This window comes from Paroedura picta, chromosome 13 (genome assembly GCF_049243985.1).
Source record: "Paroedura picta isolate Pp20150507F chromosome 13, Ppicta_v3.0, whole genome shotgun sequence".
Taxonomy (NCBI): domain Eukaryota; kingdom Metazoa; phylum Chordata; class Lepidosauria; order Squamata; family Gekkonidae; genus Paroedura; species Paroedura picta.
This window is the reverse complement of record NC_135381.1, coordinates 48,926,331-48,954,135: the sequence shown is the minus strand read 5'-3', so window position 1 is coordinate 48,954,135 and position 27,805 is coordinate 48,926,331. Positions and strand designations below refer to the sequence as shown.

Here is a 27,805-nt window from a genome sequence, read left to right as displayed (position 1 = left end):
TGGATTTTGCTGACAAGCTCCACAAAAGCTGAGCGAGTGAGCGAGCGAGGCCGGCTCCAGCCAGACTGGGTGTAGCACCTTCTATCATCCTTCCTAATTAATTAGCTAATTAGGAGTTTACAGTTGTGCCAGTATGTTCCTCTAGGCACATGTGTGAACATAAGCCTAAGACAAAACACTGCTAATTGACCTTGGGGAGGCAGGACTTTGGGAAAGCACTTTGTTTGCACCAAGGCCAGACTAACTGAGCAAGTTTGTCACGAGCTTCCTGCCTTTCACTGACAGCATGTCACAGACAAGGAGCTCTGCTGGAAACCTATTTTTACTCCTCTCTCTCCATTTTGTTTGGTGTCTGTGAAGCAAAATATCGCCCATTGCTTTGTGGTGCTGAACTGGCCCAGTTGTGGGTCTGCTTCTGTGTTGGTTTATCCTCCTTGTTGGTCTCTTGAAATCGCAGCACAATCTCTGATCAGCATTTAATGGTGTCAGTTTGCAGCCTGAAGTCCTGCCTGAGTCAATTATGTATTCTGCCTGAGTCGCCATCCTGAGTTCTGGCAAAGTAACTCTGGTTTCGGTTACTTTATAACAGGCAGAAGCTCAGCTGGTGAAGTGTTGCTTAGGCCGAGGATGACTGGTGTTTCCTAAGGGATTCCCAGGATGGTATCCCACACGGTGCTGAGAGCTTCTCAAATGCCTCCTTCCCAAGGGCTGCCTGGGGGTCGTTGTGATCTTTGGCTTCCCAGAGGTGGGAAGTAGCTCTGGCCTCCGGACTTGCCCTCAGGGCTGCCACGGGAGCCTCTCAGCTTCTGGCCTGACGGTCCCATCCGGAGGTGACAGCCGTGCCCTCCTGACACTCCCAGTGGCTCGCTTCTTGGCATCCCTGCAGTGCTCCGGGACTGGGCCTGGCACAGATTTTGCTTTGTGGTTCCGTCAGAACTTGGACCTGTTCCCAGGCTTAGAATTCTTATCAGCTTTTACTGCGTCCTTTTAAAAAACAGCGACACAAGAAATTAGACTGTGGAGGGATGTAACACCTTCCTAGCACAAGATTTTCATATGCTGATAAAGACATCCTATGCTGCCTGAGGCTCCAAAAATTTTGTGATTCTTGGAATTGTGTCTGCTGAGCTCCCTTTGCACCCTCACCTCTGCAGCCCTCATGCTGCAGCAAGTGAGGCAGGTGTGTTCATGTCCTGCCAGTTGTGCCAGGAGGCAGAAAGCCGCGTGCCAAGGATCTTGGGAGAGAGTCAATCCCAGGAAATTAAAAAACATCCACATAATTTCAGGAGACAATAAACAAGAGAAAGGATCTGGAGGAGAAGAGTGCTTCTTAGCACAGAGTGGAATTCAGAGTATCATCTGTCTGGCTTTGGAGTAAGTCACAAACAGTAGAACAATGCCAGCCACACAATTCATGCAAAGTGCCAACCAAAGCCCGATATTTCCAGTGCTTCAGATGGGCCATGACTGATGGAGGGGAGGGGGAGGAGGATTCCGTCTTGAAGTCCCACCCCTCACTCTCTGTGCTGTTTCCACCCTATGCCCTTTGGGTCCTGCTGTGCTGTAGAGTTGTAATATATTATGCCCACAAAGAGGCAGAGACAACCTGATCTCTGGTAACCTCAATAGATAGACAGAAAGTGAAGCATAACAGAGGAAGCTACTTCATGAATCTTCCCACATCATGTCCCTGACACCTCATTCTCAGGAAGAGATGAGCACTCAGACAGCTGGCATTAAAATGAGAGAGAGAGAGAGAGAGAGAGAGAGAGACAGACAGACAGACAGACAGACAGACAGACAGACAGACAGACAGACAGACAGACAGAGACAGAGAGAGACAGACAGAGACAGAGAGACTGAGAGACAGAGAGAGACAGAGAGACAGAGACAGAGAGACAGAGAGTAGTGGTGCTGACAGAATCTCTTATGGCAAAACACCGCAAAGATAATAATCAGGTGCCAGTTCAGGGGAGGAAACTGACAGACTTGATAGCTGAACTGCCACACTTAACTCTTCAGGGCGAGGGGTGAAAATCCGTGGACATACAGGCAGCTGCAGCTGGCAGAAAACCTGGATGAAGGACAAGAGGACCCTGCCTGCTCTGGCCTCGCTCCACAAATCCAACCCCTTCCCTCTGGAGCAGATGGTTGGAAGGAGGACTCTCCAACTTGGCTAGGGTAGATCAGGATCCAATACACAGCCCCTGTTTGCTCCCTGGGTCTCCCAGCCAGCTGAGGGAAGGTGCCTTTGATATGCATCTAGCTCACCTTGCCAAGGAAATAGAGCCTCCTGAGGAGGGGACTAGCACATGAGAAGCGGAGCAAGTCACATAAAGAGGGGGGAGCCGCTGGCCTGTCCATCTGTCTCTGCAGGTAAAAGGTATCCCCTGTGCAAGCACCGAGTCATGTCTGACCCTTGGGGTGACGCCCTCTAGCGTTTTCATGGCAGACTCAATACGGGGTGGTTTGCCAGTGCCTTCCCCAGTCATGACCGTTTACCCCCCAGCAAGCTGGGTACTCATTTTACCCACCTCGGGAGGATGGAAGGGTGAGTCAACCTTGAGCCGGCTGCTGAGATCGAACTCCCAACCTTATGGGCAAAGCTTTCAGACGGCTGCCTTACCACTCTGCGCCACAAGAGGCTCTGTCTCTGCAGGATCTCCGTGCAAATGCAAGTCAGTCCACAAAGACATCAGAGTAGACACAAAACATAAGAGGGGAGTTATCATCAATTCTTAACATTTTATTTCTTTACTGGGTTAAACAAGGAGCAGATAAAATCTCTGATCCCAAATACAACAGAACTGAAAGCATTACAGGTACAGAGACTATTGAAACACAGAGAGTAGTAGGATAATATTTTCATACAACTGAATTATAGCATGGTTTTGTTTTGTTCGTTGGTTGGTTCTGTTTTCTGTCAAACCATTGTGGAAAATAAATGTAATAAGAACTAGTGCAAAAAAGTCCTAAACATGAAGCACAGTGTATAAAATGGCATAAGAAAACTGACCCCCTGTGAAGGGCACGGCCACTTTCTTATGACAGAGCGGGGAGGTGGGGCCAAGAAAAAACAGGGACAGGAGGATAGGCGGAAGAGACCCAGAGAAAAGGGGAAGGAGTAAGCCAGAAAGAAAGAGAAAGAAGGCATTTGGGGAGTAGGAAGATATCTTAAAGGTCAGCTTTAGCAATATGCCTCTTTATTTTTTAACCTCATCACCACGGACCATAAAAAAGAACTTTTGTGGGTCTGAGCTCTGGGACCACCATTAATTCACAAGCACTTGAGAACAGTTCGGCAACCACCTTCCACCCCACCCCCGGCTTTGAATCCCCAGGTTACCTGGGCTCCTGAGCAGCCACTTCCCTAAGCCTCTCTGATCTGTGTTCATAGCACCTGCAGGCTTCGTATTTTGCTGAGCTTAAAATACAGGGCTGTACCGTTATGGGTATGTTGGTTTAAAGGCTCTCAGAGTGACTTAAGAGAATTGAAAAACATATATAACAAGTGTTATAACACAGTTAAAATTAATTAATACATACGTCAAGACTAAAATCCAAACTGCAAAGTATCTTAGGGCAGAGGAAGTAATAGCTTCCATTGTTACTCTCTCTGTTGGTCGCTCCCTTCCCCCTTTCATTGGTTGGCTTCACCACTGGAGTCACACCTTTCGAGTTTCTTCCACAGAATTCCCTTGAACTTGTCCAGGCATAAAGATCATCTATTTAGACTTATTAAAACTGAGAATCAACTTTGACTACATGGAGCTGGGAGAGATGGGAGCATCATTGGCTGGAGGTGCAACACGGTCATAGGTGGGGAGGCTGATGCTTCTTGGAAGTTTCCAGGATTTGACCTGCACAGAGGTCATGGAAATGCATCAGGGGTGGTGGTGGTGGTGGTGGTGGTGGTGGCAGACGTTCCCAAAGCGAGCCCTGGGCCCTCTGCCGTAGAAGGATTCCTTATTCAGGAACACAGAAATTATCCAGCCCAGAGAAAATTGTTTTGTTTTAACCAAAGGCCAGAGAAAATATTTCAATATAGTCCCATATTATGCTTAACTGGGTGGGGTCTGTTGGTTTGCCAAAACAGGGAATATAATCCAAAATAGTTAAATCATTAACTTTGGAATAATGCTTGATAACAGTTTTCTTGAACTCTGACAAATATGAGGAGAGGAAGTTTTTAGCTGCCTGTGAATGCACAAGGAATGCAGTTCCCTGCTAACTCCCCCCCCCGCCCCCCCGCCCCCCCACCTCACACACCCAGTAAGAAGATTGTCCGTTTCCCTGCTGCCTCAGTCACGCTTCTTCCCCTAGGATGCCCGGAGCCTTGTTTCTGATTTTTTAAGTGGCTGAAGATGTTCTCGCTGCTGGCTGCCGGGCTGCCTCGGGCCTAGCGCAGGAGCTGGGAAAGATCCAGGTTGTGTTTAGCGACTCGCCCAAGGTCTCCATCCACACAGAGTTGGTGTCCAAATGGCAGGGTGGCTTGTGACTGCTGAGCATCCACCTGCGGTTATCCTCCAATCACCCACTTCCCAGCAGGTTTCCCCTGACCTTGGCATGCTTTTCTCAGATCTGGCTGGATCTGCAAATAATGCATCTCTGCCTCATCCTCCATGGCAACCGCTGCGTCCCCTGGACACACCACTGAAGGGCAGTTTCCGGTTGTTGAAACAGGAATTGCTCCAGTGCCACAGCGCAATTCCATCACTCTGAATCATGAGGCCAGGTTCAGACAGGGGACTTTTCTCCTGCAGACCTGGAGGTCTCCCAGGGGGAGGGGAGACTTTAGCCCCCCCTTCCCACCCAGTTTTCATCGGCTGCAGCTCTGCAGTGAGGACAGAGGATGGGGCTCCCCTTGGGAGTCTCTCTGGCCAGCTTGGATCATCAATTGTTCTCCTCTAAATCCTCAGCGTTTTTTTTTTAAGTTTGACAATTTTCACTGCAGAGATTATATCTCTGCAATGAAAAGGGATAGAGAATTTAAAAAAAAGAAATGAAAGCTGGGGATTGTGAGGCGCTTGGGTATTATGTGAATGGATCCTTATAGTGTAGCAGAATAGCAATTATTGGGCTTCTTTTAAGCCTGAGAAAAATCTTCTGGCATGTTGGTGGGAGAAATGTAGGGGAGATGGTAAGAGAATGAGGAAAGTATGCACAAAATGTACTTATTTATTAAAATATTGTACCCTGTTTTTCTTCTTGGCTCAAGGTGTCTCACAGTAAGAATTAGAATATTACAAGTTAGAACTAAAATTAAATTACAAATACCAAATGCTGCCTCCACCCCCACAAAAAAGATTCATAACCCATCTTGTACCTTAGCAAGCAAACTGGTTTTGCAGTGCCACTGAAATATTTCGCATGGGGGTTCCTCTCGTCCCTTCTGGGAGTCAGGTCCATGCAAGGGCAACCATGATGGGCAGGGCCCAGGTCCTAGTTGATGTCAGGTGGGTCATTCTCAGTGGGGTACACCCCAGTAAATGCAGATGGATCATGAGAACATGTGGGGAAATAGTCTTTCAGAGATACGGGCCCGCAACCATGAAGGGCATGTGGAGAAGTGCTTTCTCTTCTAGCTCAAACACTTCGGAAAACAAACAACTAAGAAAATCCCTGGTGAAATTTCAGCACATATTAAATTGTAAAGTGGGTAGCACAGTAAAGTTCATTTAACAAAACTGAAAAGGACTCTTGTGCAACTTTAATGACTGACAGAGTCATTGCAATCTAAGTTTTTGTTGCTGGAGCCTGTTTTTATTAGATGCATGAAAAGATATGGGGGGGGGGAGGAGTGTGAATAGTGGGGACTGAAAGGCCATGAAATGCACAGTGTCTAAGAATGGAGAGCAACGATATGCCCACTAAACATGCACTCTGCCATAAAGCTACCATCCCTTTCAATCTTATATATTATTAAAGAAAAATAAATAAATAAATATTACATCCCAGAATCCTGACCATTATTTTCTGTCAAAGCATCTTGTGCTGTTATGAACAGCAAATCTGCAGCCTGCATGGTCTGACAAAATACCTTGAACAGGTTCTGGAGAGAGTCACCATTCATGTCAAATTTTCTAGTGAAGCAAATGAGTCTGAATTCTATATCCACCCTGGTAGGTGAAAATCATGCCTCATCTTTCCATGGGGTATGTAGAGCAGAGGTGGAGCATGATCCAGAACATGTGCCTGTTTAGTGGTGAGATGCATTAAACTGGACTTAGCCAGTGTAGAGAGGTGGCACATTAAATCTCACTCCTGCATATGCAGCACTGAAGCCACCAGATTCCTACATGAAGACAGCGCATGTCTCCATGTTTAGGGCACTTCTCCCACCGCTCTAATGAAATGCAGAGTAGTTAATCGATCAGCACACTTGTCCCTGACCATTGCTGACATTTTCTCCTCTTCTTCACTGATAAAGGATGAGCAGTTATATCATCCAATGGTAAAGCATCTGCACATGCTCGATTGCATACAATTACTCTTCAAGAAACATGTTGCAACAATGGTATTATGCACTAGTTTGCTTTGTCCTAATCATTTTACAGCATCTCTTCTTTTTTTTAAAAAAAATAGCAAAACAAAGAGTTGGTACAATAAAAAAATGCTACCTAACCTAAAAACCTTAGCTACATGCAGACAGATACCTTTTCCACACTGGGAACTTTGCTGCCCTGGCTGCCGTGCAGGAGCACTAATCCAGGGCAGACGAGGGGCACTGGGCCAAATGCTCCCCTTTGCGGGAGCAGGAAGTGGCGGGGCAACTTGTCCCAGCTCAAACTCCAATGTTCAGCCTGGTGCAGAACCTCCTGTGCGGAACTTTCATGGCACCATCTCTTGTAATCCCATTTCTTAAAAACAGTGGGTGGGGGTGGGGGGGAAATCCCTTGTGAATCAGTTCCAGGCTATATCATTGGCTTTCATTTTTACAACATTTCTCAATAGCTTGACTGAAAATTCACCCACAAAATGAACACAGTGGGGGCTTTGGTGGCAACCTTGATCTTTACTCGCCAACCTTAGCTTCATTCTCACAAGTTCCCCATGTTACATTTCCATGAACAGCTACACAGAGCCATCTGCAATATCTTTTTCTGGTACAGGTATGCTTACAGTATACCTGGGACCAGATTCTTATGAATACTATATAACACCTGCTAATCAAAAGATTCTCAGGCAATAAAATACAAATCTGTATTCTGTGATCAGGTGCCACCATCATAGCCGACACAAACCCATGATGCTGTCTGCAGAGGATGGGCATGTCCCCAATATCCTTATCTAGATGTACCTCCACATTACAGAGGCAAAAACAGCGTTACAGGTCCAAAGCCTGCTTTATTAATTTAACTCGGGGCCAAGCCCATTACATTCAGGAATACAACAGGTGCTAGATTGGGGGGGGGGGTGGAGTGGAAGAACTCCGCAGATGGCCTCCCCCTCCCCGCAGGACCTGGAAAGGCTGCAGCCTGGAGGCCCCCAGGCAGGGAACTCACCGGTAGAGGCAGCTCTCATGCAGCAGGGATCTGCAGCCTCTGAGGGAAGTGGAAGGAGGAGGGGGTGGTCAGGCCTGTAGTTCCCCTGGGTCAGAACTATTCTTTTAAAATAGGACAAGAGTCCACTCTATGCAAACAGCCATGTGACAGGGATGCCTGCCGCAGTGGTTATAAGCTGGAGAGCAGGCAGCCAGCTGGCTGACCTTGGGCCAGTCACAGTCTTCTCTCTCAGCCCCAACTATCTCACAGGATACCTGCTGTAGGGAGAGGAGGGATAGGTGAATGTCAGCCACTCTGCGACTCCCTCAGGTAGTAAAAAGTGGGGTAAAAAAACAGCTCTTCTTCAGCTCTTCTATTATATTTCTATTATTTAGAATTGGCCCAATTTTATCATGTTTTGGAATCTTGGACTCTAGGACTATGATAAATCCAACATTTTATTTTCTTTGTCCTGTTAAATTGATTAGTTGTTACGCTTGTGCTTCTTCCTAATAATAGTTATAGGAGATAGACTAGCAGCAGGCAATTATATTATTAGGTATTATATTAGGTATATTATATTAGGTATTGGAGCCAAGAACCAAATATATTGAGAGATGTTTGAGTGGCCAGAACTTCCCTGCGAATTTTGACAATATAGTCTTTTTATTATCGGATACCAACCCCCTAATTAGTTATAATGTTTCACTATTTGCATTAGCAGCAAGGAAAATTCGAGCCAAATTTACACCACCAGAGAGCTAGAAACCTGAATTCTTATTGTCTTTTATTATCTATGGATTACCGCATGTATTGTTTTAATTCTTTTACTGTTTTTATATCCACTGATATGATATTGATCGCATTGTAATGGCCTATGGCTGGAAACAATGAAGTCTTATGTATGTATGTATGTATGTATGTATGTATGTATGTATGTATGTATGTATGTATGTATGTATTTCTGGTATAATTATTTGTGGTACTTTTATTAAGAAAGGAACAAGGAAAGAGAAAGTGAATATTTAGAAAAAGGTCAATAGAGCCCTAATCCTCCTTTTGGTCTCATTTCATGCCCACTTCAAAGCAGGGTTTGAAATACTATTTCTGAATGATGCTTGCTAAAGCCATTGCAAATACCAAATTAGCTCAACTGCAAACTATACTGAACATCAGTACCCATTAGTACCCAGCAGCTGTTGCACTTATGCCATACTGAGAGGAATCAACATGTGGCAAAGCACATCGTTTGCACAAGTAAGGTCCTCCCAGTTCAGTCCCACAGATCTCCGTCTGAGAGATCTCAGGATCCAGGGTTAGAAGAAGAAACTCGTCTGCCAGATGCTGCCAGATGGAGGCAGCTAGAATAGGTCCTGCCTGGCCATTGGTCTGTCTCATGTTTGACATACTTCTTTGCATCCCCGGAAGCAGTAGCATTACTCCTTAGGCAAAGTTTCTCGTGTATCTTTCCATGGACACATTCTCGGCCATGTTGCATAGTATCCATTCAGTAGCTACTGAGTGTTGAGATATGGACATGGACTATGCATTCCAGACTTTGATTACAGATCTGATAGATGAAATGTAAACATCACCAAAAAGATTTTGAGGTTCTTCTGTTCATAGAATCATAGAATCATAGAGTTGGAAGGGGCCATACAGGCCATCTAGTCCAACCCCCTGCTCAACGCAGGATCAGCCCTAAGCATCCTAAAGCATCCAAGAAAAGTGTGTATCCAGCCTTTGCTTGAAGACTTCCAGTGAGGGGGCGCTCACCACCTCCTTAGGCAGCCTATTCCACTGCTGAACTACTCTGACTGTGAAAATGTTTTCCTGATATCTAGCCTATATCGTTGTACTTACCTCCCTCCAGTCTGATGAAACACCATTGACAACAACTCTTTGAGTGCGGTTCTCTAACCAATTCCCTATCCACTTAACTATCTGAAAATCCAGATTGCAGTCCTTCAATTTATCCATTAGAACATCATGGGGAACCTTATCAAAAGCTTTACTAAAATCCAAGTAAACGTGGATGTTCAAACATGTATCCAAATATTCATTTGTTTTTCATTTTCTCTTGGGTCTGGAAGGGGCAGATCTCATTCGCCTGCATCCTGTTGCTATGCACCAGTTTCAGCAAGGCAGGAATTAACATTTGTACCTCATCCCCCAACTGACAGTGGTATGTGAGCTAATGAGTTGTGATCTTGGAGGTCTCTAGTTCTAATCACACCTCTGCCCTGCCTTGCTGGTAGCACTGAAAAAACCTGGGGAAATGTTGTGACTTTCTCATCTGCAAGAAGGGGAGCAGGACACTAGTCTATTGTTCCAGTTAATGTCTGCAAATTGCTTGGAACACTGAAAATGCAGTAAGAATTAAAACTATATGAAGCACAAGCTTAATGTATATATACTGAAACTACTTTTGGTCACTGATTTGTATTGAGATTTGACAAATGCCCAAATGTCCTTCAGCTGTGCCTGAACCCCCATACAAAAAAGACAAGGGCTTGGGAGTTAATCTTGATCTTCTGGTTTACATTTACAAAGGGCCCAGTTCATATTGACAGTCAGTTTATTATGGCACAAGGAAAACTTTCCACAGATTATTCTCCTCCTTCTTTTTGCAACTTGTGAAAACTCCAGAAAGTATTTTGTTGACATCCGAGTTCCTTCTGCCTATCCAAGAGGGCTTGAGAAACAGAGGCATGGCTAGATGTGGCCAGCCCTTGCTAGCTGGTCAGCTCCCCCCCCCCTCGCCCCGCTTCCATGCAACTGATCATTCAATTCCCTGTCTGTTGCTTCCAGGGCCTTAGACTATTCTGCTGTTTGGGTAGCCTAGTTTCCTATTCTTTTCATAGCTAGCATCACCTCCTGTCCTGAAATAATGTCTCTCTTGCACTGAAAATCTTCTCTTTTAGAGTGAGAAACTCTATCCCCAAGTTTCTTCTTCCTAACCAGAAGCAGGCAAGCCCAGAGCAGTGAGTGGCTGATGTAGAAACAAGTATCTCCTCTGTTGGGCTTCTGGATCAAAACAACAGAAAGGTCCAATTCCATCTCAATCACAGGATGTGCAGCTCTGGTGAAGTCTCTGGCAAGAGTTGGTGGATGAGGTGAAGGAGGTGGGGACCTTAGGGGGAAGTGACCATGTCCTCATAGAATTCCTTTTGAGATGGGGAGCCAAGGAAGCTTGTAGCCAGACGCGGATGTTGGATTTTCGTAGGGCAAACTTTAATAAACTCAGAGACATGATGAGTGTCATACCATAGACGAGAATGCTGGAAGGGAAGGGAGCATGTGAAGGGTGGGCACTACTCAAACAAGAGCTATTGCATGCTCAATCAGTGACTATCCCAGAAAGACGAAAACGCTGCAGGAGCTCTAAGAAGCCTATTTGGATGAACAGAGAACTTCAAGAGGAACTAAGAAAGAAAAGGAAAATGTTCAGGAAATGGAGGGAAGGACAGAGCTCTAAAGAAGAGTACCTACAGCTTACTAGGCACTGTAGATCCATCATCAGAAAGGCCAAAGCTGAGAGTGAGCTAAGATTGGCCAGGGAAGCCCACTGTAACAAGAAAAGATTTTTCAGTTATGTGGGGAGCAAACGTAAAGTAAAGGAGGCAATAGGCCCACTGTTGGGTGCAGATGGACAAACTCTAACGGAGGATGCAGAGAAAGCAGAAAAGCTCAGGTCAAAGGGTTTAGGCAAGATATCAGGGGGGGGGGAAATTCACAGTCAGAGTAGTTCAGCAGTGGAATAGGCTGCCTAAGGAGGTGGTGAGCTCCCCCTCACTGGCAGTCTTCAAGCAAAGGTTGGATACACACTTTTCTTGGATGCTTTAGGGTGCTTAGGGCTGATCCTGCGTTGAGCAGGGGGTTGGACTAGATGGCCTGTATGGCCCCTTCCAACTCTATGATTCTATGATTCTAAGTCTGCACAGAAGGAAGGAAGGAAGGAAGGAAGGAAGGAAGGAAGGAAGGAAGGAAGGAAGGAAGGAAGGAAGGAAGGAGGCAGAGCAAAGCAGAGATGAGTGTGCTTCTCCTCTTTGGCCAGCTGCTCTGAACATTTAGAATTGATGCTTGAAGCAACAGTTACTCCTGCAAAGGGTCTGGGGGCTTCTCCTTCAGGAACACTCAGCCATCCCTCATGTCCTGACTTAAGCAGCTATTGGTAGTGCTTCCTTTCTCTGCTCACTTAATCTGGCTCCCACGTATGGTGACAGGATAGACTTATTGATGGATGGAGGAACTCTTGATTGTCAAGAGTGCTGGTTCTGGGCCTGCAAACCGTACCAGGCCTGGACAGAATTCCATGCTGATCCGCTTACCCAGATTTTAGACCAGAAGCCTTGAGGAAGGCTCCGTGCAGATGCAAAAGGCCAAACTCTTGCCGAGGGGTGGGGAGAGAGACCCTGCACAGTGCTGTGCTTCTCTTGTGTGGGCTTGCTCCCCATGTTTCCAGATGACCATTAAATGATGTAACCAACAACACCGGAAGCTTCATCTGGGCTCATCCTAATCCCAATAATGTTACAGCAACCTACCAGCAATTACAAGAGAAAATAAGCATTCAGGAAGATGGGGGTTAAAGAAAACAGGATAGCCCCCTGCAACTAAGAAGCATCTGCAGCCAGACCCTGCAGAGAAAATGCCGCCTGCAAAGAGACATTGAGCTGGGCAGCTGGTGGATTTTGACCACTGACTCCTCAGTCCTCGGAGGTCAATCTGAATGACCAGTGCTATGGCCAGAATCACTATCCCTGAACACCAGTGAATAAATTCAAGCAGGATGGTAAAGCAAACCCATCTCAGGTGACTCTGAATCCACCTGTTGCTGTCAGGAATGCCAGACCTCATAAAAGGAAATAGCTTAGAAGACCCACAGTACTAAATATTCACAAAGGCAGCTGTGTCCTGCATGCACACAAAAATAAAAGGAATGGGGACAGGGTTCCTCGGTTGCTTAAGGGATAACGACTGTGGGAACACGTGGGAGTACTCCAAAGAGGGGGAGGGGGAAACCCACAAGGCATCTAGGGAATCGGTGCATAGGTGGATATGGCACAATCAGTGTTAAAAACTGAGAAGAGAAAAAACCTTTTTTTGGGGGGGGGGGGCAGGGGCAGCCATAGATTGCCTGCAGTAAGACGTGTTCTAAAACGTTAGTCCCAATAACTATGAGACATTGCATGAAGCTCAGAACTTCTTCAGTAACATCTTGCTCCCAACTAAACCATCCTGCATCAGAAAATTGACTTAGGGCCAAGTATAGACTGCAATAACCCTTTGCAGTAGATTGAAGGACAAGATGGTTAACACAGCCCAGCCTCATAAAAAAAGCCCTTGTGGGAGCACAGAAACCAGAGTCACCAAAGTCGAAGGATATTCCCATCTTGAATCTTGACCTGGACCAGAGCATGGAGAGGAGTCATCTGCTTGTGTGGGGGTGGGGGAGGGATTTGAGCCTTAAAAGTGAGTGGAGGGAGGAAAGGAGAGCATTGTTTCATTGCAATTCATGTGGCCTCAGCAGAACGAATGCCCGGGGAAGGGATCTCTGCCAGGCAATCAAGGCCCACTGGGAGGAAGAGATTGTTCTTGTCCCATAACACCACACACTACAGGTAGCCAGGAGAGATGCTGTCCCTTGATGGACATTTACCCCCTCCACCTCTGGGCCGTTAAGCAGATAACAGTTAGCTTACTGACCGAACCCTTCTCAAGATGGAATTGCCACACCCTATGCACGCCAGAGACTCTTCATCATGGGAGAGCCCTATGCTCTGCAGGGTGTGAGGGGATTCCATGAGGGGGTGGATATCTGTGCATCACCCCCAATCCTGTGCCTCCAATTGGAGGAATACCATGTGCCCCCGCCCCCATCACCGCCGCTGCTGGATGAGAAAGAGCAGGCTTTCTGCCTGGAGGTTTACTTTCCCCTCTGGTTCACTCGTCTCTGGTTAGGCTCTCATCTATTGTCGGAAGGGCTTCCAAGCTCAGCCCCCCATTGATGATGGCCCCACTGCTCTGCACAGTTGAGAAGGACACCATGGTGTGAAGAAGCATAAGGACCAGGACGCACAGCCGAATTTTGCTGCTACTGAGGCGAGACCCTGCCGACACCGGCAGCAACGACGGGGACGGCTGGTGGTGGTGGTAGTGGTGGTGGTGGTGGTGGTGGTGGTGGTGGTGGTGGTAGAGGTGGTAGTGATGCGGCTGCTGGTGCAGGGGGGTGCCAGGATGCTGCTGATGGAATGACTCTGATTCCGTGGATTTGGTGGATGCATTGCCGTTGCCGTCTGGCTGGCGATCACAGGAGTCCCACTGCGCATCACAGCACTTGGCTTCTGCGTTGGGAAAGTGGCTCTCTAGCAGCCCTGGCAAAACACAACAGAGAAGAGAAGGTGTAGAGCAAATTTAGCCATCCTTAAGAAGAATGCATATTCTAAGTGCCATCAGAAACTCTTTTGCATTTGGAAGGGATCATTAAGATTTTTAAAGAGGTTTTGAAATATTCAAACTGAAATCATGGGCTAGGAGCTGTGTGGACACATCAGCCGGTTTCCCTGGGGGTTCAGATGTTGAATTGTTGGCATGGTGGGAAGTTGGTCTTCCTCTATGCTAGTTCTGCAAAGACATTTGGATCTGATCAGTAGGGAGATAAATCTACAGGACTTGCAAGTATCTGCCTCATGGGATGTTACATGGAAGTAGCCCTATTATTCCATTGTCGCAAAATAAAACAAAAGATCCAAAGTATGTGGAAGAGAGAGAGGGAGCATGGTGGAGACAGGATGCAACACTCTGGGAAACTGCAATGGCCTTCAGAAAACTGGTGGTGACCACAGGCAGGTGACCACTGAAGCACCAGCAGACTCCAGGTCCCAGCAGCTAGTTGGCAACCCGTGTCCATATGGGCACCTTGAAGAGTGACCTGTTTCAGATGATATGCTGAGCTGGTGTGCGGCTCACTTGCAAAATCAGCATGATCATTAATATCATCATCTGAAATAAATTCTGACATGGAAAGAAAAGTGATGGAATAAATGTCAAATGTCCACAGAGAAGGAAACAATGGTGTCCCCCAACAGTCTGAACCCAGATGGACAACACTGGAGAGGGGGGCCAAGTCAGCACCATAAGCTCTTAGCCATGTGAGAATGCTGCTTCCAAGGGGGCCAGCCCTTTCCTGCACCACTGAAAGATACAACCGACTGAAGCATGACCTTGAATCCTAGTAAAGGAATATTATTATATAACAAGGATAAGGATAACTGAGACTCTGTGGGAAGAGTCTATGAGAGAAATGGAATGACTAATGGGCATAAGATGTCCAAGAGCAACAGGTGCAAGAGAAAGGGAGGGGGTGTCGCATTATACGTCAAAAAAAAGTCCAGGGGAGTGATCAGCAAAACCCCCTGCAGAGCATCTGGTGAAAACCAAAGTGGAGAAATAAATAAACATTATATTGTCTGTTCCAGCATGTCAAACTAAGGAGAGGATTTTCTCTTGGGAAACCCTCTCTGCTAATCCTCCTTTTAATGGCCACTCTGCCTTTAGTTGGAGGCCGCAGTTTCTAGACGTATTTGGTTCATACTGACACATCTCTTTGGTGATCTCCATAATGTTTGGCCTGGCCTGCTTTGGCTCTTAACCTGGAGGTGTGAATGTAAGACAATGAGAAAGAAATCAGAAGTGTTCTGTTTGCATGGCTGAATTCTAGTCAGGGAATCCCATAGCCATCCAGTTTGGCCAGCCCTGGCACAAAAAGAAAAAAGAGTCAAGACTCAGTCAGGTGTGATGTGCATCTCCCAAGGTTTTTTTTTTAAAACTCCAATCAAACTACAACATCCTGCTGTGCGGTCCTGATGTAGCCTTGAGGTCAAAGTACTCAACTATTTGCTCTGACATGCTACTTTCAAGATGGCGGCTGGAGCAGTCATGAAATCAGACTGTTCCCACAACTAAATGGTCCCAGCCCAAGAATAGGCGCCAAAAAAAGCACCCAAATTGATCAGATAAAAAAAGAATATAAAAATAAAAAGAACCCTACCAAATTAGCCACAGAAACCTCAAAGGAACGCAACAGAAAGAGATTCCAAAACCTCCACAAATAGAAGCATGAACAAGTAAGAAGAACAACAAAAAAAAGGCAGAAATGGTAAGGAAATCAACTAGGATAAAAACAGAGGAAAAGCAAGAGCAGCTGTTGGGCTGCCCACGGCCGGAGGAGCTCGGAGCTTGCTGAGGCGGCTGGAAGGAGCCGATCATCTAAAGCAGTCGGTCAGCACCAAAGCAAAAGGCCACCCGCTGCAGAGGGACCCTTCCATGGCCCCCCAAACAAAGCCGGACTTTCAGCCGCGGCCCGTCCACTGCCACTGCGTCACGCCCACCACCAGTGCCTGCGGCCATCGCCCGGGCAGAGCCGGACCCGCCACAACTTGCCCGCCACTGCTGCGCCGCACCCGCCACCCATAACCGTCGCCTGAGCAGAGCCGGACCTGCCACACCCCGCCGACCACCTGCGGCCGCCGCACTCAGCACTCGCCACTCGCGCCCACGGCCACTGCCTGAGCAGAGCCTGGCCCTCTGCCGAAGCTGCTCCACCCCCCCCCCCCCGCTTCTGACTGCCGCCAAGCAAAACTGGCCCTCAGCTACAACATGGCTGGACTCTGCTGCAGCTTGTCCACCATCGCAGCACCGCGGACCCCCTACTACAGCCGCTCTGTGTGTGCGGAAAGCAGAGGAAAAAGAAAAGTCAAAATAAAGAAGAAAAGAGAAGTACCAAAGGACATCAATTTAATTTATTCCCAGAAAGGGGGGGGGGATGTCAAACGGGTTATCGGAGATTCTGAGTGGGAATAATATCTCCATTGCGAGGGGGAGGGAGAAGGTCACAAACGGACAGAGCTTGTTCCAGGAAGGGGGAAGGGACGTCAAACGAACTGCTAGAAATTGAGCGGGAACAAATTGGGCGGGAAGAGAATCAAGCCGGGGAAAACTGTACACAGAAAACGAAGGAGAGAAAGGGGGGGGGGGAGGTGAAAGAGAGCAAGAAAAAAGGAAGACACCAGCCAACTACCAACAATTGGGAGAAAAATCAGGCAGGAACACTGTGATGTGCACAGAAAAGAGGGGAGGGGGGAAAAGAAGGAGAAAAAAAAGGGGGGGAATAGAAAGATGGAGGAGACAGGAGGGAAATAAAGAAAAGGGGAGGGAAGAGGGAGAGGGATAACATTCTAAAATCAAAAAAGGGGGGGAATCAGAGAGAGATTAGCCCAATGTATTCACCAGCTACCAACCCACATATGATTGATTCCAAATTAAATTAACATCTCCACCCACCTACCCAGCCAAAGCAATAAATTGCCACCAACTGATCTATCCCAAACAATACGATTAATTAATTCTGATTGATTCCAAATTAAATTAACACCTTTACCCATCCACTCACCAAAAACAATTAACTGCCCTCAATTGATCTATCCCAACCTAACACAATTAAATACCATCAACTGACCTATCCAAAACCCACCCAAAACAATTAATTCTACCACACAAGTTGATGGGTCTAATCTGAGAGATTGGATCTTTAATACTGGATAGACAAACAATCCCCCTTCAAGGATCGCTGCCTTGTTGTGGCAAGGGGGCTTGCGCAGTTCAGTGAAGCTATGAGCTATACGTGCAGGGCCACCCAAGACGGACAGGTCATAGCTGAGAGCTCTGACAAAAGGTGATCCACTGGAGAAGGAAATGGCAAACCACTCCAGTATCTTTGCCATGAAAACTCTATGGACAGTTCCAATAGGCATAACGATATGACGCCAGGAGATCAGCCCCTCAGGTCGGAAGGTGTCCAATATGCTACTGGGGATGAGCAGACGGCTAGTACGAGTAGCGCCAGAATGAATGAAGCGGCTGGGCCAAAGCCGAAAGGACGCTCAGTTGTGGAAGTAACTGGTGGCGAAAAGACAGTCCGATGCTGTAAAGATTTTTATTCCATAGGAACCTGGAACGTCAGATCCATGAATCAAGGCAAGCTGGATGTGGTTAAACAAGAAATGAGAAGACTGAACATCGACATTTTAGGAATCAGTGAACTAAAATGGACAGGAATGGGTGAATTTAATTCAGATGACCATCAGGTATACTACTGTGGACAAGAATCTCGCAGAAGAAATGGAGTAGCCTTCATAATCAATAAGAGAGTAGGAAAAGCAGTCTTGGGATACAATCCCCAAAATAACAGAATGATCTCAGTTCGAATCCAAGGCAAACCATTCAACATCACAGTGATCCAGGTCTACGCCCCAACCACTGCTGCTGAAGAGGATGAAGTTGATCAGTTCTATGAAGCCCTACAACACCTTCTAGAAGCAACGCCCAAAAATGATGTGCTTATCATCATGGGGGATTGGAATGCTAAAGTAGGAAGCCAAAAGATAACTGGGATAACAGGCAAGTTTGGCCTTGGAGTACAAAATGAAGCAGGGCACAGGCTGGTAGAATTTTGTCAAGAGAATACAATGGTCATAGCAAACACTCTTTTCCAGCAACCCAAGAGACGACTCTACACATGGACATCACCAGACGGTCAACACAGAAATCAGATTGACTATGTGCTCTGCAGCCAAAGATGGAAAAGTTCTATCCAGTCAATAAAAACAAGACCAGGAGCTGATTGTGGTTCAGATCATGAGCTTCTTGTTGCAAAATTTAGGCTTAAATTGAAGAAAGTAGGGAAAAGCACTAGGCCACTCAGGTATGAACTAAATCATATCCCCGACGAATACACAGTGGAGGTGACAAATAGATTTAAGGAATTAGATCTGATAGACAGAGTGCCTGAAGAACTATGGACGGAGGTTCGCAACTTTGTACAAGAGGTAGCAACTAAAACCATCCCAAAGAAAAAGAAATGCAAGAAATCAAAATGGCTGTCTGAGGAAGCTTTACAAATAGCTAAGGAGAGAAGGGAAGTGAAAGGCAAGGGAGAAAGAGAAAGATACACCCAATTGAATGCAGAATTCCAGAGAAAAGCTAGAAGAGATAAGAATGCCTTCTTAAATGAACAGTGCAAACAAATAGAAGAAAACAATAGAATCGGGAGGACCAGAGATCTTTTCAAGAAAATTGGAGATATGAAGAGAACGTTTCATGCAAAGATGGGTATGATAAGGGACCAAAATGGTAGGGACCTCACAGAAGCAGAAGAGATTAAACAAAGGTGGCAAAATTATACAGAAGAACTATACGAGAGCGAGCTTAACATCCCTGATGACCACAATGAGGTAGTTACTGACCTGGAGCCAGACATCCTGGAATGTGAAGTCAAATGGGCCTTAGGAAGTCTGAGCAACAATAAAGCTAGTGGTAGTGACAGCATTCCAGTTGAACTATTCAAAATCTTAAAGGACGATGCAGTAAAAGTGCTACACTCAATATGCCAGCAAATTTGGAAAACTAAACAATGGCCACAGGATTGGAAAAGGTCAGTTTACATTCCAATCCCAAAGAAGGGCAATGCCAAAGAATGTTCAAACTACCGCACCATTGCACTAATTTCTCATGCTAGCAAAGTTATGCTCAAAATCCTACAAGCTAGGCTCCAGCAATATGTGGACCGAGAACTTCCAGAAGTACAGGCAGGATTTCGAAGAGGCAGAGGAACTAGAGATCAAATTGCCAACATACGCTGGATCATGGAGAAAGCTAGGGAGTACCAGAAGAACGTCTACTTCTGCTTCATTGACTATGCTAAAGCCTTTGATTGTGTGGAGCACAACAAATTGTGGCAAGTTCTTAAAGAGATGGGAATACCAGAGCATCTTATTTGTCTCTTGAGAAATTTATATGCAGGTCAAGAAGCAACAGTGAGAACTGAACATGGAATCACTGACTGGTTCAAAATTGAGAAAGGAGTTCGGCAAGGCTGTATACTGTCACCTTGCCTATTTAACTTGTATGCAGAGCACATCATGAGAAATGCGGGATTAGAGGAGTCACAAATTGGGATCAAGATTGCAGGGAGAAATGTCAACAACCTCAGATATGCAGATGATACCACTCTAATGGCAGAAAGTGAAGAGGAACTAAAGAGCCTGTTGATGCGGGTGAAGGAGGAGAGTGCAAAAGTTGGCTTGAAACTCAACATCAAGAAAACAAAGATCATGGCATCCGGCCCTCTCAATTCCTGGCAAATAGAAGGGGAAGAAATGGAGATAGTGACAGATTTTATTTTCCTGGGCTCCAAGATCACTGCAGATGGGGACTGCAGCAAAGAAATTAAAAGACGCTTGCTCCTGGGGAGGAAAGCTATGGCAAATCTAGACAGCATCCTAAAAAGCAGAGACATCACCCTGCCAACAAAAGTGCATTTAGTCAAGGCTATGGTCTTCCCAGTTGCAATGTATGGCTGCGAAAGTTGGACCATAAGGAAGGCCGAGCGTCAAAGAATTGAGGCTTTTGAACTCTGGTGCTGGAGAAGACTCTTGCAAGTCCCTTGGACTGCAAGGCGAACAAACCGGTCAGTCCTAGAGGAGATCAGCCCTGACTGCTCTTTAGAAGGCCAGATCCTGAAGATGAAACTCAAATATTTTGGCCACCTCATGAGAAGGAAGGACTCCCTGGAGAAGAGCCTAATGCTGGGAGTGATCGAGGGCAAAAGAAGAAGGGGACGACAGAGAATGAGGTGGCTGGATGGAGTCACTGAAGCAGTAGGTGCAAACTTAAATGGACTCCGGGGAATGGTAGAGGACAGGAAGGCCTGGAGGATCATTGTCCATGGGGTCGCGATGGGTCGGACACGACTTCGCACATAACAACAGACAAACAATAATAAAATCTAACTTTTCTCCTTTGTTTAAACTATTTAAACTATTTAAAACAGTCCATCTCAGATCAGACTATTTAGTAACCATTTCTGTGCAAAAACTTTGAATGGCGTTTGCTCATTTACGCTTTCAATTTATGCCATCAGCCCTACTCTCAGGCTGTTTTTCCAGTGTACCTTTTGCCCTTCGCTTATGTATTCGTGGAGAACCTGCTGTTGAAGACCTGTTTTGGATTGTCCACTATACTTGGAGCCAAGAAGCAAATATATTGAGAGATTTTTGAGTGGCCAGAACTTCCCTGCGAATTTGGACAAAATAGTCTTTTTATTATTGGACTAGAATTAAAGCCCACTTTATAGAGGAATAAAATGGGCGCTAGGCAGGACCTGGGGCATTCTGGTGGGTGCGGGTTGCTCCCGGGGCAGGGAGAAGTCCGGCGGCCACCCAGCCACCCGGGAGGTTGGTGGAGCTGTCTCTTGGCCCTGGGAACAGGCTCGCTGCAGCGAGCCTGCTCCCGGGGCTGAGAGAAGGGGGGCGGTCCCACGCCCCACCTGGCTGGCTCCCAAAGCCTTCTCTCGGCCCCGGGAGCAGCAGCAGCAGCAAGCCTGCTCCCGGGGCTGAGAGAAGGGCAGTGTTTTCCCCCCACACACCCTGAAGGCTTTGGAAGCCGTCTGTCTGGCGAGGGCAGCCCCCCCCCCCCAGCGGTAAGGGATGCGGGGTGGGAAAAGAGCAGGGACGTCACGTCGAAGACGCGGTATCCCTGCTCCTTTGCCTAGGTGGAGGAGAGGCCATGGCCGAGGACTTACCTTGTGGGCTGCCTGTTCAGTCTGAGCGGCAAGTCCCCGGCCGGGCCAGGCGAGACCGGGCCAAGCAGCCAATGGGGAGCCGCGCGCCCTGGATGGACACTCCAAGGGCCCAATCAGGAGCCGGATTGGGCCCTCCGAGTTTTTATCCTGGACATGGCCCGCCCTAACTCCTCCCCAGGTGGCCTTACCCTTTTATTTAATCCGCTCCACAGGAGCAGTTAAAGATATCAACCCCTAATTAGTTTCACTATTTGAATTAGCATCAAGGAAAATTCGAGCCAAATATACACCACCAGAGAGCTAGAAACCTGAATTCTTATTGTCTTTTATTATCTATGGACTACCGCATGTATTGTTCTAATTATACTTTTTTTATATCAACTGATATGATATTGATTGCATTGTAATGGCCTATGGCTGGAAACAATAAAGTCTTATACATACATACATACATACATACATACATACATACATACATACATACATACAATTAATTAATTTCCATCCCAAACAACTAATTTCTATCCCTAACCCACCTAAAACAATTAATTCTACCAATTAAAGAACTAAATTCCATCAATTGATTTACCCAAACCCAGCCTGAAGAAATTAATTCAATCAACCAATTGATCCAAACCTACCAACCTAATAATTTACCCTCCATTTACCAAACAACCCTAACCATCCAACTGAACCTCACCCAATTCATAAACCTTCAGTCCCAACCCAACATGAAATAACGCACAGATCACACATACACCACACACACTACATACCCTGGACTGGGCAACCCTGAGGTGCCACAACAGGCGATCAGGACTACCCCTCCAGACGCACACAACAATACACACCCTACACCCAACACATAACTGCACACAATTTGAACCAGGAAGCCCTGAGATTCTATAACAGCGATCAGAGCCAACCTTCCACAGATACACAAAACTTACACACACAAACTAGAACAACAACAACAACAACAACAAAAGCACAGAACCGGGGTTCAACAACAACCCTAGCTAAACCACAGAACTAAGAATCAAAACCAACAGTGTCCATACAGCTCATATATTCAAAAAGACTGGGAAGAAGAAAAAGCAGGGGCCCTAATTCGGTCAGGGATCCCAATAATAAGGGGCAAAGGCAGGGACAGTAGATGGCGGCGATACATCAAACCAAAGGGGCCCAAAAATCATCCATACTTGGGCCCCCTCCAGACTCTGCCCCATCCCTCGCAGCACTAGGGCAGAGGCAAAGGTAAACAACCTGCCTCTGACACTGGTGATGTGCAACAGCAGGTCAATAAACAACAAAACCTCTGCCCTGCAAAACTACTTTGCAGAACAAAGAGCAGACCTGGCATGCATGACAGAAACCTGGGCCAGGGAGGGCGAAACAGTTGCCCTCAAAGACCTAGCCCCTGCCGGGTTCTCTGTCCTCCACCAGTCTCGGACAGCGGGGCAGGGAGGAGGGGTGGCAATCCTGAACCGAGAGGCTTTCTCCTTCAGGGCCCTTCCTGCACCGTCAATACCAGGCACTGAATGTGTTGGCCTAGAATCATAGAATCATAGAATCATAGAGTTGGAAGGGGCCATACAGGCCATCTAGTCCAACCCCCTGCTTAATGCAGAATCAGCCCTAAGCATCCTAAAGCAAGGATGGGGATCAATCAAGTGCGTGGCCATCTGGCTCTCAAACAATTAGAAAACTTACATCAAACAAAGCAAACGAGACAGGTTGCAAAACAAATTGAACTGTTGTGAACCCAAAGAGATAATACTGAATTAGAAGACCTAAGGAAAAGCTAGAGTTCTTAAAACAAAAAGATTTCAAATGGGCTGATAAGCCCGGAAGATGGCTGGCCCACAAACTGAGAGTAAAAGCTCAAAAACACAATGTAAGCAAATTGAAGCTAGATGGGAAAGAATATACTACTGAATCTGAAATTTCACAGAATTTTTTCAACAACTATACCAAGGCTGGAAGCAGGCCATTGACTGTACTACCTTCTGCAGGACCATACTGATCAAACAGTTTACGGAACACCATAAAAATATCCTAAATCAAAAAATCACAACACAAGAAATAAACAAAGCGATATCGACGGCAAAATTACTGAAGGTACCAGGATAAGATGGATTATCGTCTATCTATTACAAGAATTTTTCACATATTATTACCCCTATTCTACTCCAACGGTTGAATGAAGTCTTTGAGAACCCAAAAAAGAAACTGCCTGAATCATGGCAATGGACCTCTGTCTCTCTAATACCAAAGGAAGGAGGAGATCGATCCTCTCCACATTCCTACAGACCTCTCACTATTAAACACTGATTATAAAATCTTTGCAAAAATTTTGGCTGAGAGATTGAAGAAATGTATAGGTGACATAGTAAACCCGGATCAAACTGGTTTTATCCCAAGAAGACTGATGAGACATAACTTAAGATTTGTTTTGAGTGCAATGGACTTTGCTCGAATTCAAAGAACTAGAATTGCCTTTTTGTTTCTAGATGCGGAAAAGGCATTTGACAACATCTATTGGGACTTCCTAATGAAAACACTACGAAGAATGGACTATGGAAATATATTTTTTAACTTGGTTGCAAGCATATACTCTACACAAAAAGCGAGGTTATTGGTTAATGGCATGCTAACAGAAGATATAATTATGATTAAAAATGGAACACGGCAAGGCTGTCCACTATCGCCTCTACTATTTAACTTGATCTTAGAGATGCCGGCAACCTTAATACAATCCTCTGATAATATTGTTGGTTTGAAGGGTAGAGGAGAGGAATTCAAGCTTAAATGCAATGCGGATGACGTTGTCTGTATCTTAACAGAACTCTTAACAGAACATCTATCTCAGCTCTTTTCTAATTGTTAAACATCTTTGGCTCATATGCTGGGTACAGAGTTAATAGATCTAAAACAAAAATACTATTACAAGAAATGTCGGACTCAGAAATAGATCTAAAAAAAAGCAAATCTGGATGTGAAATTAATCCTAAAATGGTTAAATATTTAGGAGTATATCTGAGTAAAGATATATCAGAGCTCATAACAAATAATTATGGGAGTTATGGCAGGCAATCAAACAAGATTTAACAATTTGGTCCAAACTGGAGATCTCATGGTCTGCCCGCATAGCTGCAATAAAGATGAATGTGTTACCCAAACTAAATTTTTCTTTTTCAAAGTCTACCTATAGCACTTGGTGATAAGCAATTGAATAGATGGCAATCCGAACTGAACAAATTTATTTGGGCATATAAGAAACCAAGGATCGCTACCAGAGTGTTGCAAGATGCCAAAAAGAGAGGGGGACAGGCTGTGCCAAATTTAAAACTATATGCACATGCTGCAATGTTAGTTATGCTAGCGGATTGGATGATTAACCCAATGTTCAAAGATTTAGCGTTAGATAAGGCTGGACTGGGATCAAGCTTGCATGAAACTCTTTGGCCCTCTTCAAGTCAGAAAACAAAAAGAAGAAAATAAAGAACAGCCTATGGTTTGATGGTGCCTTGAAGATTTGGCTAAGATATAAGGGTAGATTATCGGCAACATGCTCCCTAATAAAATCACCAATTGAGGCTTATTTCACCGCTCAACAGCAAACAAGGATATCCTGTCTGAAGTATATAGACATCTTAACTAACACGAGCAGACTAAAAGACCTTCAAACTCTGAATGAAGGAGGAATTCCATTGCAATTGATAGAATATAACCAACTGAAGTCGAGACTCAAAACAGAATTTGGAACTTCAAAGGGTGTTAAAATATGCCTAGCAGAGTTTGAGCAAATCATTATGCAGGAAAAACCCCACTTACAAAAACAAATTTATAAAATACTCTTGCAATATGAGACTGAAAAAGAGTCTATTAAGAACTGCATGATTAAATGGATGATGAACCTCAAAACTCAAATCTCTTTAGAAACTTGGGAAGGGATATGGAATAAGATACCAAAGCTAACTAGGAGTCAGGCTGTTAGGGAGAATTGGTATAAAATGTTTTATTATTGGTACCTAACACCAAAAGCTTTACTAAGGATGTCCAATAGGGGTAATAACAAATGTTGAAAGTGTCAGGAGAAGGTGGGATCATTTTTTCACATGTGGTGGAGGTGTCATAGGGTGTATAAGTATTGGTCCAAGGTTCACTTGGAGCTAGAAAAGATGCTAAAAATTAAGTTTGTAATGAAACCTGAGTATTGGTTACTAAGTTTCTTTCCAGACAATCTGCCAGTACAGGCAAGAGTATTATTTTTTATGCTACAATGGCGGCCAGAATACTGTTGGCTAAAAAATGGAAAGTGAAGACGATACCCACAACAGAACTTTGGTTAGAAAAGCTATCTGACTTTGCTAAATTGGCGAGACTGACAGTATTAGTCAATAGCCGACTGGAAAATAAATTCCAGAAGCAATGGAAGCTCTTTGTGGACTATCAAACTAACCAATGACTGAATGGAGGTGAGGGAGGGGGGATGAATCTCTCACGAGAACCAATTAACCAATGACAATCTTATGGGTATGTATATATATATAATCAGTAAATATTAACTAAATTAAAAAAAAGAAAAGAAACAGGAGCGAGTTTGGAGGAAGACTCGTGACGAAGCCTCGGGAACATCTTTTAGAATTCAGATGAATGCCTATGAGATGGCGGTGAAGTCAGTAAAACACAATTTTTGCTCGGCTACAATCGCATCTGCAGACTCACGCTCGGCTCAATTGTTTAAGATAGTTCGATCCCACACTGCCCTGGTCGAAGGGCAACAAAACAGTAGCCAATTGGATATCAGCTGTGAGGCCTTTGCAGAAAGGAAGTTTGCAGAAGGCGGTGTTAGATGAGTCACAAATTGGGATCAAGATTGCAGATAAAATCTCAACACTCCGCCACGACCTCCCTCCAACCCTTGGCCGTCTTTGGAGAAAACTCTAACTTCAGATGACTCACGCTGACCGAAGTGGACAGGATACTAGCAACAGCAAGGCCAACCACATGCCCACTAGACCAGTGGTCCCCAACCTGTGGGCCGCGGCCCGGTGCCGGGCCGCAAAAGTCATGGCGCCGGGCCGCAGCTCCCCCCCTGCAGTAAAAAACTTCCCAGGCTGCAAGCTTGCGGCTCGGGAAGCTTCTTACTGCGGGAGGGTGGAGAGAGGGAATCAGGGCCGGGCCGCACCCGTGCGGGCCGCGCATGTGCATTCCGCATTCACGCATGCGCAAGCGCCGCCCGATGGGCGGCCCTCAGAAAGGTTGAGGACCACTGCACTAGACCCTTGCCCATCCTGGCTTTTAAAAACAGTGGGCATAAGGATAAAGGTCCCCCTCTGGGGGATAATCAACCTATTTTTCACAATGGGAGAATTCCTGGAGGGACTGAATGAGGCTGTGGTACACCCACTGCTGAAAAAAACTTCTCTAGATCTGCGAGAGCCTAATAACTACAGATCCGTCTCGCATTTAGCGTTTCTGGAGAAGATAATAGAAAGGGCAGTCGCAAACCAACTGACGGAATACCTGGAAGAAGCTTCAGTCCTAGACCCATCCCAGTCAGTTTTCCACCTTGGCCATGGGGTAGAAACAGCGCTAGTCGCCCTGACCAACGACCTCCGCCGCCAGTTGGACCGAGGCGGGTTGGCACTGCTGATATTACTAGACCTCTCAGCAGCGTTTGACACAGTCGATTATGAGCTTCTAGCTCACCGCCTCATCGATGCCAGAATACGAGGGACAGCCCTTCAATGGCTGATCTCCTTCCTCCGGGATCGGACACAGAGAGTAGCAATAGGAGAGAGAACATCAGACCGCCGACAACTTACTTGTGGAGTCCCACAGGGAGCAGTCCTCTCTCCTATCCTATTCAACATCTTCATGCGCCCTCTTGCACAACTGGTACGGAAGTTAGGGCTTGGTTGCCATCAATATGCCGATGACACCCAGCTTGTCCTCCTGATGGATGGCCGACCAGAAGCATTATCCAGCTGCCTGGAAGCAGTGATGAGATGGCTCAAGCAGAGACCTGAAGCTCAATCCTTCAAAGATGGAGGTCCTATGGCTGGGTAGGAAGGGCCCATGCAAGGAAGCGTGTCTGCCTGCCATGGATGGTGTGCAGCTCACTACGGCTCACTCCGCCAGGAATCTAGGCGTGATTCTGGACGCTTCCCTCACAATGGAAACCCAGATCACAAAGGTAGCATGGCTGGCATTCTACCATCTCCGCTACTAGCACCCTACCTGGCCCCGGAACACCTAGCCACAGTGATCCATGCAACGGTCACCTCTAGACTGGACTTTTGTAACTCGCTCTAAACAGGCCTGCCCTTAGCCTTGACCCGGAAACTACAGCTGGTTCAAAATGCAGTGGCCAGGATCCTCACTACAACACCGTGGAGGTCCCACATCCTGCCCATTCTCCACCAACTGCAATGGTTGCCAGTTGAATTCTGGATCAGACTAAAGGTTCTGGTAATTACCTTCAAGGCCATATGCGGTCAGGGCCCAGTGTACCTGAGGGATCGCCTCCCTGCCTATGCCCCCCAAAGAGCTCTACGCTCCACCGCTACCAACCAGCTAAGGATCCCTGGTCTTAAAGAAGTCCGCCTGGTCTCAACCAGGGCCAGAGCATTCTCTGTTCTGGCCTCCACCTGGTGGAAAGAGCTCCCAG

General features: G+C 46.1%; 1 protein-coding gene across 1 annotated transcript in view; it reads right to left on the bottom strand.

Moving 5' to 3' along the window:
• Positions 1-2,725: 2,725 nt before the first annotated feature.
• The window catches only part of NALF2 (NALCN channel auxiliary factor 2), a 76,181-nt gene continuing 51,101 nt past the window's right edge, over positions 2,726-27,805 (bottom strand). Inside the window, exon 3 of the mRNA XM_077307544.1 lies at positions 2,726-13,861. Coding sequence (XP_077163659.1) covers positions 13,431-13,861 — 431 coding nt within the window. The 3' untranslated portion in view covers positions 2,726-13,430. The remainder of the gene's footprint in view (positions 13,862-27,805) is intronic.